A 15,248-nucleotide genomic window follows, 5' to 3' on the forward strand; every position below is an offset into this window, starting at 1 on the left:
CAATGTATCCCCTGACATATTTTCACTTCCGCAAATCCCACATGCAAGAAAGCAAAAATGGATCACTCAAGGAAGGTACTTGTTTGCCATGCTCTGAGCAAACTATTTTGGTATACAGTGGTACCTCGGGTTAAGTACTTAATTCGTTCCGGAGCGTCCACTGTATTTATCGTGTTTTTAATATTCTATTGGGAGCTGCCCAGAGTGGCTGGGGAAACCCAGCCAAATGGGCAATGTCTAAACAATAAGTAGTAGTAGTACAGTGGTACCTCAGGTTAAGTACTTAATTAGTTCCAGAGGTCTGTACTTAACCTGAAACTGTTCTTAACCTGAAGCACCACTTTAGCTAATGGGGCCTCCTGCTGCTGCCGCACTGCCGGAGCACAGTTTCTGTTCTCATCCTGAAGCAAAGTTCTTAACCCAAGGTACTATTTCTGGGTTAGTGGAGTGTGTAACCTGAAGCGTATGTAACCTGAAGTGTATGTAACCCGAGGTACCACTGTATTCTCAATAAACTGCGATTGCTGGAAAACGATACACAGAAGCCTGCAAAGATACTTGTTTCTGCCACTATTCTAATCTGCAACATACATACCCCATGTGATTGCATTCTAGCAAAAGCAGAGATGAATAGGGTTTGTGTGTGAGCAATGATGTAGAAAATGGAACATCATCCGCTAAGCAGGGGGAAGGCGTACACAATACAAACATTTCTTTCAATGCTCATCCTTTTGATAGCTTTGGGCTGATTGGTAGCCTGCCTGTCTGCAGTTCTGGCAGGGAGGCAGGAGGAGAGAGCAAATCTTATAATAGATTCCTGATAAAATATTGATATACGTGGGAAAACAAACTGAATTTGAAAACCTTGCTTAATTCATTTTTTTATTACACTACCTGGAACATGAAGCTGTGTTTTCACTCTCACTAACTACTACAGGATACTTTTTTAGAGAGAGAGAGAGAGAAACAAACAAACAAATACAAACCCCGTAAGAATCAAATCTTGGCTTTTTCATAAGCTTACTAGGTGCCTTAAGGAAAGGCATTTTCTCTCTACCTGAGCAGAATCTACCCCCATTCCTGGTCTGTAAAATGGAGATGATAACACTGACTTTATGGGGTTGTTGTAAGGATCACAGAGATGATACGGTGGTACCTTGGTTCTCAAACGCCTTGGCACTCAAACAACTTGGAACCCAAACACTGTAAACCTGGAAGTAAGTGTTCCGGTTTGCGAACATTTTTTGAAAGCGGAACATGCTCCATTTTGAGGGTTATGTTTCCGATTTGAGTGCCACACTTCTGTTTTGAGTGTTACACTGAGGTCTTTTTTTTGCTATTTGTTTTTGCGGCTCTTTTCGTTTTGTTTTTTTGTGACTGTGTTGAACCCAGTTCAGCTACTGATTGATTGATTGTGTGGCTGCAGTACATTGTTTATTGCTTTCATTTTATGGACCAATGGTCTCGTTAGACAGTAAAATTCATGTTAAATTGCTGTTTTAGGGGTAGCTTTTAAAAGCCTGGAACGGATCAATACATTTTGCATTAATTTTTATGGGAAAGCGTGCCTTGGTTTTGGAACACTTTGGTTTTGGAACGGACTTCGGGAACAGATTAAGTTTGAGAACCAAGGTACCACTTTATATGGGTAGTGTTTCTAGTACTCAATAAAGGTTATGATCATAGCATCTCTCCATTGTTTCTGGTATGGTCACATCCAAAGGGAGGGTTCATAGGACGACTGCCATATTGAAAGATGGGTTGAAAAGGGATCCATGTGGGCTAGCCTTGCTCCTGCGAAAATGTGTGCCATGGCCCTATGGAAATTATTCCCAGTCATCTGCACCTTTGGCAGCAGTGGAAAACTAGATCTACAGGTATACCGATGTAGAGATCTTCCACCCAAAGGAAGAACCTAACTGAGCAAGATTTTTGCCCCCCCCCCTTCTTGTAACTTGAAGCCATTTCAAGAGAAATTCACAGACTTCTTCAGCATTCCGGAAACAACAGCACGAGACTATCGCTAAACGGGCAGAAACAGACACGCTGGCCAAGTGTTACAAAACACCAAGGTAGAAATGTCACTTGCCGAAAGCAAATCTCAGTCATTGTCCACAATGTAATGTTTAAGAGATCACAGCTGTCTCTGCCGAGGGGACCTCGAGACAAAGGCTGCCTCTTAAATCACACTAGAAAAAGCTGAGGCAATTGTCGTGACTGCAGAAATCACACCGTCCTCCTCGACTCCTTCAAAGACAAAGGCCTGAAAACGGCTGAGCTGTTTCTGGGGTTTGCAGTTCACCAACCTGTCTCGAAAGCAGTTACTTATTTAGGCAAGATGGCTGCCTTGAACTTTGGACATGGGAGTGGCATGTAGAAGTTCTCCCCGTGACTTAAAAATGCAGTACTGGATGTAATCTTAAATATGGTCAACTAACAGCCCAAACTTTGGCATATTTGCTGGGAAACTCCCTCAACATTTTCCACAGGGCTGCAACCTTCCTGTGGTATTTTCTTGCTGATAAGAAAATGTCAAGATTCCTGGGCACATTTCTCTGAGGCACAGGGGGCAGGTTTCTCACTGCAATCTCTCTGGCAGCTTGCCTGGGGTGTTCTTTCTGGGTGGTGGAAAAAAGAAAGCGAGAACGTCGCCTGCTTCCTCGAGGGTCCAACACAGCCCATTGAGTTAGCTGGAGCAAACTCACTTACACAGCTCTGAAGCATGGCTCAGTATTCGTTCCCGTAATTTATTCTCGACATCGTGCATAGATCTCTCTAAATACGGGCTTCTTCCCCCCACCCCTTTAATAGCTTGTTAACTCATTACATAATTCATTACTTGCTTTAAGCTCTTTGCAATGTTCAAAACAGGTTTTTTGTCACATTTCCTGCCTAGGAAAACACTAATCTGCAATTTGGGTGGGGTTGACATTTTTTTTTTTACTCTGGACTTTGAGCATCTCCTGCTGATTTTAGAAAAGAAACACCCCATACGTTATTATCTCTGACAAGACAGGCAGCTGACGGTGCTGTACATTTGCGTACGAAAGACTAGTTTTGTCTATCTGCTCGCCTGTGTGGGAGTCACAGATGTGCGTTCCTTCCTACACCGCAGAAACCTCTCAGCAGCCCTGGAAAAAATTATGTGGCTTCTCCTCTCTACACGAGGGACGCGCTAGGGTGGTGAAGAGCCAAAATGTGCCGGTGTAATGTGGCAATTGGGAAGTGGGTGGCGCTGTGGTCTAAACCACTGAGCCTCCTGGGCTTGCCGTTTGGATGATGGTCGGCGGTTCGAATCCCCATGACGGGGTGAGCTCCTGCTGCTCGGTCCCAACTCCTGCCAACCTAGCAGTTTGAAAGCACATCAAAGTGCAAGTAGATAAATAGGTACCACTTTGGCGGGAAGGTAAATGGCATTTCCATGCGCTGCTCAGAAGTGGCTTAGTCATGCTGGCCACATGACCCGGAAGCTGTACGCCGGCTCCCTCGGCCAATAAAGCGAGATGAGCGCAGCAACCCCAGAGTTGTCCACGACTGGACCTAACGTCAGGGGTCTTTTAACTTTAATGTAGCAATTAGGGCATGAGGAAGCTTTGGCCCTCCAGGTGTTGTTGAACTACAACTCCCACCAACCCTAAAACAGCACGGACAATGGCCTTGGATGATGGGAGTTGTAGTTCAGCAGCATCTGAATCTCACTGAGCAACCTGGTTCACATGTCACACTGAACACAAGGACAAGCTGTCTGTACAAGAGTGCGCACCTGTTGCACTACTTCTCTCAACCACGGTGTGCACAAAACTGGCACCCTTTGAATGCCACGTGTGAATAATTGCACAAGTGCACAGCTCTACGGTTTGCATACACAAGCTGCACACTCGTTGAAGCACCCTTACCTCTTTGCCTAGCCTACTTTACAGGGTCGTTGTTGTGGTGGTAAACAGAATGGAAAATATGCATGCGCGCGCACACATGCTATCTTGCATTCCTGGAGGTCAGGCAGCATATAGACCCTGATATCATCTTCTGAGGCCCTCCTTCATGTTCCTCCTCCTTGAGAGGTCCGGAGGGTGGCAACGCGAGAACGGGGCCTTCTCTGCAGTGGCTCCCTGTCTGTGGAATGCTCTCCCCAGGGAGGTTCTCCTGGTGCCTTCATTATACACCTTTAGGCGCCAGGCAAAAACGTTCCTCTATCCAAGCTAGCTCCACAGGAGCAGGCTACAGCGGGGGTGGGAGACATTTTTCAGCCTGAGAGTGGCATTGGAAGGCATATGCCAGAACTGGGCGTGGCCAGAGGGAAAAGTGGGCGGAGCAATGAAAGGAAATTTCACTTTTGTAGAGTAGACAAGTTTCTACACCTGCCCACTGGATCTCTCTATCCCCTGTCCAGGCAAGCCAAAGGCATCATGCTAGTGGTGTAGCAATAAAACTAGCTAGCACATTTGCAAAGCTAAGCAGGGTCTGGCCTGGTTTCCAATTGGATGGGTTGAGATTCCTGCATTGCATGGGGTTCGACTAGATGACCCTCAGCGCTCCCTTTAATTCTATGATTCTGTGATTATCACAGTTCAAGGACATTCCACCCAGGCAGAAACATTCAAGGGGGTTTGGGAGCCTGGGAGACAGACAGAGAAGCTTAAGAGGGCTTCTACATTTGGACCAGAGGCCTGAGATGTCCCACTCCTGTTCTACAACAACAACAAAAAGTACCGTATTTTTTGCTCTATAAGACTCACTTTTTCCCTCCTAAAAAGTAAGGGGAAATGTGTGTGCGTCTTATGGAGCGAATGCAGGCTGCGCAGCTATCCCAGAAGCCAGAACAGCAAGAGGGATTGCTGCTTTCACTGTGCAGCGATCCCTCTTGCTGTTCTGGCTTCTGAGATTCAGAATATTTTTTTTCTTGTTTTCCTCCTCCAAAAACTAGGTGCGTCTTCTGGTCTGGTGCGTCTTATAGAGCAAAAAATACGGTAAGTGCTGTCGAATACAAAGATGCTTTAGCACAGGGAGAAAGTCAGATCTTGGGAGGTGAGCACTTGATATACTTTGCAGGCCCACAAATCAAAACGTTACTGGATTGTCTATATTGCAGCGTAATATATTTAGCAACATCAAATTGGAGGCAGATATCCAGGAAACCAGAGCTCAAATTTTGTACACAATGAAGAACGGGGCTTTATCAACAGGCACCGATGGCTGCAGAGCGACGGGAAAAGCTTAGGCTGGAGTGGGGTGGAGAAGCTGGAGAGGGAAGGAGTGGGGTGGAGAAGCCAGAAGAATTTGCTCAGGGTAGCAAAGTCCATTAACTACTTTTTAACAGCCAGGAGCTAGGTGTGACTGTTTTTTAAGCAGGTAAGTATACACATGCATACCATGTTCTCTCTCTTTTTAATATTTTAATATTTAATATTTTAATATTTTTTTAATATTAAAAAAATAAGGTGCCCTGTACTGCTATCTTGATAAAAGTGCTGGGATTACCAGAACAAAATGACCCCCGTGGGCAGCGAAAAGAAGAGGGTGCGATGCTCTGTACAGGTGAGCACTGTCACAAAAAAAAGCCTTGCTGCAAAACAGGTGAGGGTGAGGCTTGAACTCATGCAAGGACTATGGATTTTTCAATGGCGACTGCTTTGCAGGAAGGGGTGGGGAACCTGTGGCTCTCTGAATGTTGTTGGGCTACAACATCCATCAATCCTGACCAGCGTGGCCAATGGCAAAGTGGGGGGGGGCCGGGAACATCCGTGAACCACAGGTTCTCCACTTCTGCTTTCCAAGTAACAACACCATGGATAACTGCTTGTAAGTTCGACACAAACTTCTGATCTTATTTCTCTGGAGGGTGGAGCGGTCCGATACTTCGATATCTGCTGACCACTGGCAGAACTATGCAGACAGAAAAAGCATACAAACCAAAGTGGTGGTTGTTGCTGGGTTTCTTAAAAACTAACCATATAGCAGATGCCGTGCCAGTTTTTGAAAGAGAGGTTCATCTACTTTTAAAACACATTTATCACTGAACTCAAGCAAAGATGCATTTGCGGCTGCAGTCCTGTGCATAATTCACTTGGGAGTAAGACCCAGTGGGATTTAATTTTGTGTAAACATGCACAGGAGCAGACTCTAGGACTGTTTTGCTGGCTTAGCTGCATATCGGAGCTGACAATCATTTGCTGCAAAGGAACTAGGTAGGATTCAGTGGGAGGCGTGTTCCATCGGCAGCACCAATCACAGGGCCAGCAGCTAACGGATCATTTTTTCCAGACTACATAAATAAGACCTGTGTTTGCTCAGTGGAATTTGGGAACACAGATCTGATGATTCATACCAATTTCAGTTTTGTGAGTATGGCATGCAGCAGGCATGATGTTTAAGCACTGAAAACTGGCAAGGCTGAGTTTCAGCCTTGGCTTACCATGGCCTCAGGATCCTGTTTTCATGTCTAGACTCAAACCTGGAACCTGTGAGGCAACCATCAGGACTGTGCCTCTGAGCATGTGCTGATAGTAACCGCAGCACACATCTGGTGGGATTCCTGCTGCAATGGGTTTCCCAGCAAGACTTGACCAAGGGCAAATATTTTCTTTTTGCCAGATCTTGGCGTGTGTGAGCAACGGGGAGTGGATGAGAGAGTAGGAAAAGCACAATGATAAATGAATACAGTCTGTATGGCAGGAAAAGGACTGCTTGGATGACTAGTTTATATTCCACATTTCCTTCAGAGAAATCAGGGCGTCGCAGGTTAGGTTAAGTTTTTGTAAACCTCTGTGAGGTTTTCTACAACCAAAAGGCATATGAATTTTAGGAAATAGGTTAATGAAGTGTTTCCCAAACTTGGGACTCTAGTAGTTTTTTAACTACAATTCCCATCACCCCCAACCACTGGTCCCACAAGCTAGGGATGATGAGAATTGAAGTCCAAAAAACAGCTAAGTTAAGGGATAGTGGTTGGCCTAGGCTTGCCCAGCACACTTGATGACCCAGTGAAAACTGGAACGTGGGTTTTGACCAGGATAGAAAGGCACTCTAACCATTGCACCACCCTGCCTCAGAGGTCTCTGGCAATTGCTGAACAGTGGCTGGCCGAACATTTCTCTGGGGCGAGCCTGTCCCTGCGGCCCCAATCTCCCCTCGTCTCACCCCCACCCACAGGAGCCAACTCTGAGGGCTGAGGTCCCTTTGTCCCCCCCTAAAGTATTTGCGGCTGTTGAAACCCCTCCCCCCCAATTGATGGGCATTGCCATTCAAATGGTGTCCATGTGCCACGTCTTGAAATCAATTATTTGGGGTGGGGCTTACCTGCCCCCCCCCCAGTGCCAGATTACCAAATAGAGTAGGCACCAGTTTATGGGGATTTTTAGCGGCCCCATGACAACAGATCAAAATAATATTGATTTGATCCCGAAGGAAAAGTGCAATCAAGCTTTCTTAGTTTTAAGAGATTATTTGCAAGCTCCCCAACCCCGCCCCCCGAAGAGTTTGATTGCTTAGGGGGTGCTGCCAATATTTTATTCGAGTTGGCACCCCTGTCCCCAGACCCCCGGCCCTTTCTCTCCAGATCCCCCACCCCCGACCTACCTGGAAGATGAGGACCTTGAAGTGGTTCCTGCGCAGCAGTTGCGCGTGGTTGTGCTCCAGCCGCTTCACCTGCGCGCACTGGCGGTCCATGCGCTCCCGCACCTCGCGCGTGTTGGCGCTGACCTTGCGCGACTTCTCCAGCAGCTTGGCCACCGTGTTGCTGGTGGACGTGTGCTGCTTGCACAGCTTGCTCAGGTCGCTTTGGATGCCCTTGACCGAGCCCTCCAGGTCCACCTGACGCTGCTCCATCTTCTGCTGCTTCTCCTGCACCGAGTCCAGCATGTTGACCAGCTTGTCCAAAAGTGTCAGCACCGTGATGGCGTTCACTTGAGAGCTGTCGCGGACCGCCTCGCCCGGAGCTCCCGGAGCCCCCGTCGCCGTCGGCCCCGGCTGCAAACTGGGGCTACGGCTGCCCGACGACGGCGCCGGACTAGGGCTGCCGCGATCCAGAGGCCCGTCGGGGCTGGACGGCGAAACGTACGCGCTGCTCTTCTCCACTTGCATCGCGTCCATCGCGGGAGGCTGCCCGGACGGCCGCGATCAGCCACTTCTGGGTGCTTGGCTGGCTGGGTGGGTGGGGGGTTCCCTTCTGCTTGCGTGCTGCTGCTGCTGGTAGGGCGACTGCAAGAGCAAGGTCCGCCCCGGGAGCGAGCGCCTTCCCCAAACCTCCCCGCCGTCGGTGGGACGCAAAACTTTCGCTCCTCCCCGACGCAGGAGGAAGCCCGGTTCTTGCACGGATCAGGCCTCCTGTAGCTTTAACTCCGCTCCTCTGCCTCTCTCTCTCGCCCCCCTTCTTCCAGCCCCTCCTCGCCCTCTTACTTTATGAGAGGAATGTCATATTTCCCCCATGACTTCATTGGCAAAGGCGGGGAAAAAACCAAAACAAAACAGGCCCTGGGCGGCCATTGGTGCAAAGCCTGTAAACTTTTCAAACAGCCTGCGGATGCAGCGCCAGGGACTCTCCCTCTCCCCCCCTCCCTCCCAATGTTCCTTTCCTGTGTTGGGTTTCTTTTTTTTTCCTTTTTCCTTTTCTCCCCACCCTAAAAGAAAATGACTTTAATGGAAAGAATTGTTTGCGTTTGTCCTGAAAGCAAGGAAAGGGAAGGGGGAGAGAGAAGCAGTTGAGAACATCTTATTTATATTCTGCAAAGGGTTTTAGTCTGTTCTCCTAAGTTAGCACCTCTGTCCTTTTGCGTTCATGCCTCTGATGCAAAAGAACTCCTTCCCCACCCCACTACAAGTGGGGAGGTGCCCATGGTGGGCCCCCGGCTTGCTGGTGGGCTTCACAGAGGCATCTGGGTACGATGAGAACAGTGTGCCAAACCTTCTAGGCCTTCCGTTCGAGCTGGCTTTTAGGCTTTTATAACTCTGGAGCAGCAGTTCTCAGACTTTTCTGGGTTGATTGTATGAACCCATTCTGAGTGCCCCTTAGTAAAGGTAAAGGGACCCCTGACCATTAGGTCCAGTCATGACCGACTCTGTGGTTGCGGCACTCATCTCGCTTTACTGGCTGAGGGAGCTGGCGTTTGCCCGCAGATAGTTTTTCCAGGTCATGTGGCCAGCACGACTAAGTCGCTTCTGGTGAACTAGAGCAGCGCACAGAAATGCCGTTTACCTTCCCGCCGGAGCGGTACCTATTTATCTACTTGCACTTTGATGTGCTTTCGAACTGCTAGGTTGGCAGGAGCAGGGACCGAGCAACAGGAGCTCACCCCGTCAGGGGGATTCGAACCGCCAACCTTCTGATCGGCAAGTCCTAGGCTCTGTGGTTTAACCCACAGTGCCACCTGCGCCCCTTGTAGTGCCCCTTACCCTGCTCTATAAAAATTTTATTATTCAGAGTAGGGGTTTGCACGACCTACAGTGCCAGATTTATGTACAGTGGTACCTCGGGTTAAGAACTTAATTTGTTCTGGAGGTCCGTTCTTAACCTGAAACTGTTCTTATCCTGAGGTACCACTTTAGCTAATGGGGCCTCCCGCTGCTGCTGAGCCACCGGCGCACAATTTCTGTTCTCATCCTGAAGCAAAGTTCTTAACCTGAGGTACTATTTCTGGGTTAGCGGAGTCTGTAACCTGAAGCGTCTGTAACCTGAAGCGCCTGTAATCCGAGGTACCACTGTACAGATATAAGCGAAACAAGCTAAAGCTTAGGGTCCCACTCTCTTAAAGTAAAAAAAAATAAAGTAAAAAAAAAACCCTGGATGTACATTTCCAAAATATAAGGTAAAGAAAAAAGAATGGTTTGCACATTTCTATATATAGGGTCTCCTGCCAACCTAGCAGTTCGAAAGCACGTCAAAGTCCAAGTAGATAAATAGGTACCGCTCCGGCGGGAAGGTAAATGGCGTTTCCGTGTGCTGCTCTGGTTTGCCAGAAGCGGCTTAGTCATGCTGGCCACATGTACGCCGGCTCCCTTGGCCAATAAAGCGAGATGAGCGCTGCAACCCCAGAGTCGGTCACGACTGGACCTAATGGTCAGGGGTCCCTTTACCTTTTTATATATAGGGTGCCTACATTCTGCGTGGAATGGTTGCATGGCAACATGGGCAAACGGCTTTAGATACCTATTAGGTCCATAAATTACCATGCAGCATATATTCAACACAAAAAACAGCGACAATTTGTTGTTGACAAAGGACAGCTGGACATATAAAGGGCCCAATAATAATAATAATAATAATAATAATAATAATAATAATAATAATAATAATAATAATAATAATTTATTTTTTGTACCCCGCCCATCTGGCTGGGTTTCCCCAGCCACTCTGGGCGGCTTCCATAGAAACCAAAAATACAGTAAAATATCACAGATTAAAAACTTCCCTGAACAGGGCTGCCTTAAGATGTCTTCTAAATGTCAGGTAGTTATTTATCACTTTGACATCTGATGGGAGGGCGTTCCACAGGGCGGGTGCCACTACCGAGAAGGCCCTCTGCCTGGTTCCGTGTAGCTTTGCTTCTCGCAATGAGGGAACCGCCAAAAGGCCCTCGGCACTGGACCTCAGCGTCCGGGCAGAATGATGGAGACGCTCCTTCAGGTATACTGGGCCGAGGCCGTTTAGGGCTTTAAAGGTCAACACCAGCACTTTGAATTGTGCTCGGAAACGTACTGGGAGCCAATGTAGGTCTTTCAAGACCGGTGTTATGTGGTCTCGGCGGCCACCCCCAGTCACCAGTCTAGCTGCCGCATTCTGGATTAGTTGTAGTTTCCGAGTCACCTTCAAAGGTAGCCCCACGTAGAGCGCATTGCAGTAGTCCAAGCGGGAGCTAACCAGAGCATGCACCACTCTGGCGAGACAGTCCGCGGGCAGGTAGGGTCTCAGCCTGCGTACCAGGTGGAGTTGGTAGACAGCTGCCCTGGATACAGTATTGACCTGCGCCTCCATGGACAGCTGTGAGTCCAAAATGACTCCCAGGCTGCGCACCTGGTCCTTATCTTCAGTAGTTTAGGGCTTCATCAAACGTAAATCCAGTCCTGACTGGATTGTGCCTCTGGGCTTAATCCCGGAGCCTCTTTTGAGTGTTTTCAAGTGCAATAAGACAGTGCCTCTAAGTTTATGCAAAGTGCATTTCTTGCATAGCCACTTTCTCCTAGTACACACATACACACTTGTGCACATACACCTCACTGTCCCTGCCACATATTCAGTGCTTTTGCTTGGCTGAAATCTGTCCTCAACCTCTGGCTATGCCTCTCACTTGCCTCAACGGAGGGCAGAGGGACCAAGTAGTAGTGTGTGGGTAAGCCAGGATTTTCCAGGGGCATATGGGCTTTGGAAGGCTGCCCAGAAGGAAATTGTGGCAGTTTGGTCTGATAAAAATGTTCCCCATCCCCGGCTTTAAAGACATAAATGCATCATTTCATTTCATGAAATGATATATAATGAAATGAAAAGGATGTTTAAAAAACCAGAAGCTTTTCTTTGGGGAGTTATAGGGACAGAACTACCTAAAATGTATAGAAGCTTATTCATGTATACAGCGGCAAGAATGTTACTTGCCCCAAAATGTAAAGAAGCAGAAGTCACAGCAAAGGAAGAATGGATACAAAAACTTACGGAATATGCAGACATGGTGAAACTTACCGGAAGTATAAGAAATCAAGGTAACAATTTATTTATTTTTTACAAAAAAGAGGAAATGGTTTATTGATAAATTATAAACAGATAAAAACATTGGCAGGATTCTTGTAATAACCTGCAGTTTTATAAGAGTATATATATTCAAAGAAGATGAATAAATGAGTAAATTAAGTTACTTTGGCTATGCAGAAGATATTAAAAGCAAATGTTAGGAACCGCAGAAAGAGGGGGAAAGAAGTCGAGTTTTGAAATGTCAAAATGATTGTAAAATCAGTGAAATGTAGAAAATTAGTGAAATGTATAAACTTGAAAAGTATAAAGAAATAAAAGGAAAAGTATATAAAAAATAAATACATAAATGCACGTGTTTGTTGACAGTGGGAACAGTGATGGGTTAAATGAAGATTCAAAGATGGCACTCAGATGAACCAGAGACAACACCTTTTATGACATATTTAGCTGCTGTTTTTAGAAGAGAGGGGACCAGATCTGACCAAAATGATAGAATCGCAGAATTGGAAGGGACCCTGAGGTCCATTTACTCTACTCCAACCCCTTGTGGTGCAGCTGTTCCATACCAGGATTGAACCTGCAACCTTAGCCTTATCAGTACCACACTCCAACCAACTGAGCTATCCAGGAATGTGGGGGAATCAAGAGATTGTAGATTTATCAAGGTCCCCTTCCCTCTGTTGGGATACTGCCAGGGAGATAAAGTCCATCATGGCCCCAAGTCGTCTGCCGGACGTCCATTGATCTCCTGTAGGCACACAGTATCATCGATTAGCGACATGAGTTTCTAGAAAATAACTTGCCACATTCCAGAGCTCATGCACACTCTTATCATCAGATAATGCACAGCCAAAAGTCGCACGCAGGAGAGCATTATTTACAAGCTTTATTCAGGGTTGATCAGAACAGAGAAAGACATGACTGCCTGCGTCAGTGTCTCAGACAGAGAGAGAAAATGAAAGCAATAGAAAACATAAACATCCTGTGAACAGGAAATACGCAGGCTGTGACACAAACATCCTGCTCCCTTTTAAGGTGGAACGGAAATATCCTAACACCCTCCCACCCTCTCATCCTCCCTCCCCTACAATTCCATCAGTGTTCTAATCATTATCAGTTAGTGTGTAGACCGGTGGTTCCCAAAGCAGATAGCACTATCCCTTGGGAGCAAATCCTCCTAGTGTCTCTGTTTTCCAGGGAGAATCCTGGATTTACAGAAGCTGTTCCCGTTTCTGATTTGATCCCGGAATGTCCCGCTTTTCCTTAGGACGTCCCTATTTTCATTGGAGAAATGTTGGAGGGTATGGAGTTATGCAACCCCCGAGCCAAGGAGATAAGTAACTATGCAATCTTTAGAGAACATCTGAAGGCAGCCCTGTATAGGGAAGTTTCTTAATGTTTAAAGTTTTAGTATGATTTTATAAATAATAATTTATTATTTATACCCCGCCCATCTGCCTGGGTTTCCCCAGCCACTCTGGGCGGCTTCAAACAAAATATTAAAATACAATACTCTATCAAACATTCAAAGCTTCTCTAAACAGGGCTGCCTTCAGATGTCTTCTAAGGGTTTGGTAGTTGTTTTTCTCTTTGACATCTGGTGGGAGGGCATTCCACAGAGTGGGCGCCACTACCGAGAAGGCCCCCTGCCTGGATCCCTGTAACTTATATGTGTTGGAAGCCGAGCAGAGTGGTTGGGGCAACCCAGTCAGATGGGCAGGGTATAAAATAATAATAATAATAATAATAATAATAATAATAATAATAATAATAATAATAATGGAATAGGACATCCCTGCTTTCACCAGATAAATGTTGGAGGGTATGTGGAAGATTGTGGGGTTATTTATTTATTTATATTTGTTTATTATTTTTTAAAATTATTTTTGTTTGATTTTACATACAAAAAGTTGTAACAATACCAAATATATAACCGTATCTTGAGATTTCTCTGAATCTCCCGACTTCCCCCCTCCGTGGGTCCAACCGTCAACATCTTCAACTACATATTGTTTCACAATCCATATACTGTATTTCTCTATATTTGTCCACAGTATTTGTTACATTTAAAATGTTGTTAAAATTCTGCTGATGTTTTTATCTACTTACAGTGGTCTCCTAAATTTTTCCCACTCATTCTTAAAAGTTTTTGTCTTTTTGGTTCCTGAGCTTTCCAGTCAGTTTTGCCATTTTGTCATACTCTAATAGCTTAATTTGCCATTCCTTTCTGGTAGGGACTTTGTCTTCTTTCCATCTTTGGGCTAATAACGTCCTTTTCTGTTCCTTTGTTATGTCGGTACCTACAATTCCTAGTAAAAATGCTTCTGGCTTTTTTTTAAACAAAAGTTATTTTAAACATATTTTTTTTCCAATTCATTATATATCATTTCACAGAATGCTTTTATTGTTTTATTGTTTTATTTTATTTTGTGTTTCAGTAATTTTTTTTATTTTCTTAGCAACAGAAAAATCTGCTTATTTTGTCTACGTTGGTCAGATTCTTTGCCTAAGGTGGATGGAAATGTTGACAAGCTGACATTTTCAAGAGACCAGAGGCATGAGAAAGTGTGCCTTTATGTCACAAATATTGACAATTCGGCATTTTTCATACCTTGAAAAACTGAGTGAAGGAAGTTTTTCATACCTTGAAAAACTAACTGAGTGAAGGAATCTGCCAAGTATTGTTTTTGTGCCATTCCACCCTTGGCTATCTTGAAGGCTCTGGGATCACAGCTAAGAACAGATCCATTTCTTTAATATTTGTACAACATTGTTAGTTACAAATAGTAACTGACTGCAAATATTTAGAATGTTGCTTCTTTTTTCTTTCTTTATTTTTATTCACATAATATACATTCTTTACAACAAACAACTCCCAAATAAGCAGACAACTTCAAATTAAATCATATGTAACAAAAGCATGTGTCTCATGTTTTCATTTACACTGATCTCCTCTCCCATACCTTTACTTGATATTTTTTGCTACTTTCTGCTTTCCTTATAGAATCTTTATAAAAATTTAAATATCTTCAATTCTATACCAATCTTTAACAATTCCAACTAATCCCTTCACCTCCCTCCCCCACGCCCTCTTCTTTACCTACTATTATTTTTGTTACTGTTGCGTTATTCACTTTATTTGTTATTCCATCCTTGATATATTATTATCCTATCTCCTTGCGCCTTTTAAACTTTTGCATATTAGTTTTTAAACCCCAGCACTGACTTTTTCCATCTATTCCTTAACACATTCCCACTCTTTATTAATTTTTTGATTAGAGTAGCCTCTAATTGATGCTGTTAATTTTGCCATCTCCACGAATTCAATAAATTTGGTTCCCCATTCTAATAATTCTGGTAAAGAATGCTTTTATTACCTTACAGGACCACCACATATGTTGAAATGTGCCTTCTTTCTCTTTACATTTCTGACAGGTATTTGTACTTGTCTTAAACAATTTTGCTGGTTTCCTAAGAGTCAAATACCACTGGTACATCATTTTCATACAGTTTTTTTTCCAGAGCACAGCAAGCCGTAAATTATTATTATTTTATTTGTTTATTAAATTGGTAT

At 45.0% G+C, this 15,248-nt stretch overlaps 1 protein-coding gene and 1 long non-coding RNA gene across 2 annotated transcripts in view; one reads left to right on the plus strand and one right to left on the minus strand.

The window, feature by feature from the left end:
• CAVIN2 (caveolae associated protein 2) overlaps positions 1–8,374 on the minus strand; it is a 33,653-nt gene extending 25,279 nt beyond the window's left edge. The window contains exon 1 of the mRNA XM_081181305.1: positions 7,576–8,374. Within this exon, the coding sequence (XP_081037431.1) occupies positions 7,576–8,088 (513 nt within the window). The 5' untranslated portion in view covers positions 8,089–8,374. The remainder of the gene's footprint in view (positions 1–7,575) is intronic.
• LOC308582361 lies at positions 2,471–5,397 on the plus strand. The gene is made up of 2 exons (XR_014005638.1): positions 2,471–4,711; positions 4,973–5,397. It is a non-coding gene; the product is annotated as an uncharacterized lncRNA (long non-coding RNA).
• Positions 8,375–15,248: the final 6,874 nt, after the last annotated feature.

The sequence above is a fragment of the Podarcis bocagei genome (genome assembly GCF_964188305.1).
Source record: "Podarcis bocagei genome assembly, chromosome: 1".
Lineage (NCBI taxonomy): Eukaryota > Metazoa > Chordata > Lepidosauria > Squamata > Lacertidae > Podarcis > Podarcis bocagei.